The sequence below is a fragment of the Arachis ipaensis genome, chromosome B8, assembly GCF_059453495.1.
Source record: "Arachis ipaensis isolate K30076 ecotype BB chromosome B8, ASM5945349v1, whole genome shotgun sequence".
In the NCBI taxonomy this organism is placed as follows: Eukaryota; Viridiplantae; Streptophyta; class Magnoliopsida; order Fabales; family Fabaceae; genus Arachis; species Arachis ipaensis.
Genome location: NC_142443.1, coordinates 139,842,054 through 139,844,842, shown reverse-complemented (window position 1 = coordinate 139,844,842; position 2,789 = coordinate 139,842,054). Strand labels below are relative to the sequence as shown.

The 2,789-nt window shown below is 30.1% G+C and overlaps 1 protein-coding gene across 1 annotated transcript; it reads right to left on the bottom strand.

Moving 5' to 3' along the window:
• Positions 1 to 460: 460 nt before the first annotated feature.
• Positions 461 to 1,492, bottom strand: LOC148550076 (uncharacterized). The gene is made up of 2 exons (XM_088495925.1): positions 1,165 to 1,492; positions 461 to 984 (listed from the first exon to the last, which is right to left on the bottom strand). The coding sequence occupies exons 1-2, from the start codon at positions 1,490 to 1,492 to the stop codon at positions 461 to 463; spliced, it is 852 nt and encodes a 283-aa protein (XP_088352051.1).
• Positions 1,493 to 2,789: the final 1,297 nt, after the last annotated feature.

Sequence of the window (2,789 nt, the reverse complement as noted above, 5' to 3'; positions counted from 1 at the left end):
TTTCATGAGAAGACCCATGAGTTGTGTGAATTCAAAAATTATTAGTACTATTATTAAGATATTAGACCATCTTTAGTAGGGAACTCATCTCAGTTTCTGTTTAAGGCCCACCTGTCATAAAAAGTAACTCTACGTCAGCTTTTGCGTCATAAGCGGTAAATAGGAACTCAAAACATCTTTCTCTTCTTCATTAGGAGGAACTAACTTTAGTCTCTATTGTGGTCCCACTTAATTAATTAATTAAAATACTTAAAATTAATGTAATTAATTTTTTTAATAATGTAATTTAAATTTATAAATTTAAAAATAATTCACTATTAAAAGATATTAATATTAAATAAATTCATATATAATAATAATACACAATATATAATTCGGGGTTACACTAATTTGTAAAATTACTTAATACAAAGAAAAACATAATAAAGTTTTATAGTTGACGACAAGCATTGTGAAATTGTCATATGTGTTCAATCAAGTCCTCTTTCAATTGTCTATGCTGCTGCCTATTTCGAAGTTGGGCATTTCGTTGGAGAAATTGATGGTATGGTGCGAAATCTTCTTCTCCCAGCTGAGGTTGTGATAAGCCATTTTCGACATCATCATACTCTAAGTCTTGAGCAAAATTTCCTGCATAAGTGTCTCTTTCATCCTCAACAATCATATTATGCAATATAATACAAGCTCTCATTATGTTGGCAAGCTTCTTCTTTTCCCAAAAACGAGCTGGACCACGTATAATTGCAAAGCGTGCTTGCAACACTCCGAATGTTCGTTCAACATCTTTTCTTTGCCCTTCTTGGTATTGTGCAAATAACTTGCGTTTCTCTCCTTGTGGCTTTGAGATTGATTTGATAAATGTGGCCCATTCAGGATAAATATCATCTGCTAAATAGTATCCCATAGTATAATTATTACCATTAATAGTATAATTTACCTCCGGAGCACGATCGTTTAGAATATTATCGGACACTGGAGAACGATCTAACACGTTGATATCGTTATTTGAACCAGAAACTCCAAAAAACGCATGTCATATCCAAAGGTCTGAAGATGCTACAACCTCAAGTACTATGGTTGCAACCCCACGATAACCACTCATGTACATACCTTTTCACGCCTTTGGACAATTTTTTCATTGCCAATGCATGCAGTCAATGCTACCCAACATGCTAGGGAAGCCACGACCCTCCGCCATTTGTAGCAGGCGTTGTACGTCATTTGGTTTGGATTTTCGCAAGTATTCATCCTCGAACATCGAAATGACACCTTCAACAAATTTTTCCAAGTATTCAATTGTAGTGCTCTCGCCTATGCGCACATAATTATCAACAACATAAGCTCCTACGCCATATGCTAACATTTGTATCGCAGCGGTACATTTCTGGAGTGGCGACAAGCCTCTTCTTTCAGTTGCATCAACCCTCTGTTGGAAATACGGATAGACGTTTGAGAGAGCGTCTGCTATCCGAAGGAACACATGTCTTCTCATTCGAAATTTCTGTCGAAAAATGTTAGTATTATACACCGATTTATCTGCAAAGTAATCTTGAAAAAGGCGATCATGTCCTGCTTCTCAATCTCTGTTGATCCATCTACGAGTAATTGTGATAGAGCTTCTATCGATATCTTCTTCTTCTAAATCTTGGAGTAAACACTCATCGATCAAATTAATTATGGCTGTGTTATCTTGTCGACTTTTTTTACCATATAAAGCCTCGTTAAACATATCATCAAAATTTCTAGCCATATTTAAAAATGTAAATTATACTATATATATAACGTTAATATGTGTTATGTATATAAAGTATACTATATATATAACTGTCAACTCAATATATATATATATATATATATATATATATATATATATATATATATATAAAGTATTAATTTTATTAATAAAATATTATTTTTTTGAGAGAGAGAGTCTCTCTGGACAGGACTTTTATTGTTCTGAATTTTATGAAAAAATTCACTTTTAATTTATTCCAATGGTAGATCTTCACTTTTTACTAACACACAATAAATGAGATTTAAAATTTTTCTACCGTTGAAATTATTTTTAAGGCACCATAACTTATTGGATGTTTCGTCAGAATAGTGTACATGCTTTTCACTTCCTTTTTTTGGCACAGAAACCCATTTTAAAAAATCGAGTAATAAATATGGCAGCTACTCCCATAGAGGAGTCTTTTATCCTGTAAATCTATCCAATATTGTTAAGTGTTGAAAGTAACATTAATATTTAATATTGTGGAATCTATTTAAATCAATGTGCTTAAAATAACATGATAACTTAGTAGTTTATAAACAGAATAGATGAACTCAATAGTTCGTTCAAAATGAAAAAAAATCAAACTTTTATTTTAATATTTTTTATTTAAATTAAAATAAAATAAAAAATAAAACTTTTATTATTCATCAATAAACATGAGACCTTGTCTTCTACTGTAAAATAAGTTCACATTCTTTTACTTTCTCTTGTATTCTTTTACTTATTTTTTTTATAATTACATAATAAAATAAAAAAAATTCAAAAATAAAAAAATATCTAAAAATAAAAGAGAAAACGAAAATTATCAAGAGGTCGCTTATAAACTACAAAAAGTAAAATGGAGTTGATCCTAATGATTGTTGATAGTAATATTAAAAATGACTATGAATTGAGATTTTTTTTTTATTTATTCTTTGTTGTTTAGTTCTTTTTCTGTATTTTTGTTGTTCCATTGGATTGTGTTGAACTTTTTTACTTCAAAAGAAAAAAAAAGTAAAAACCAAAAGATAAA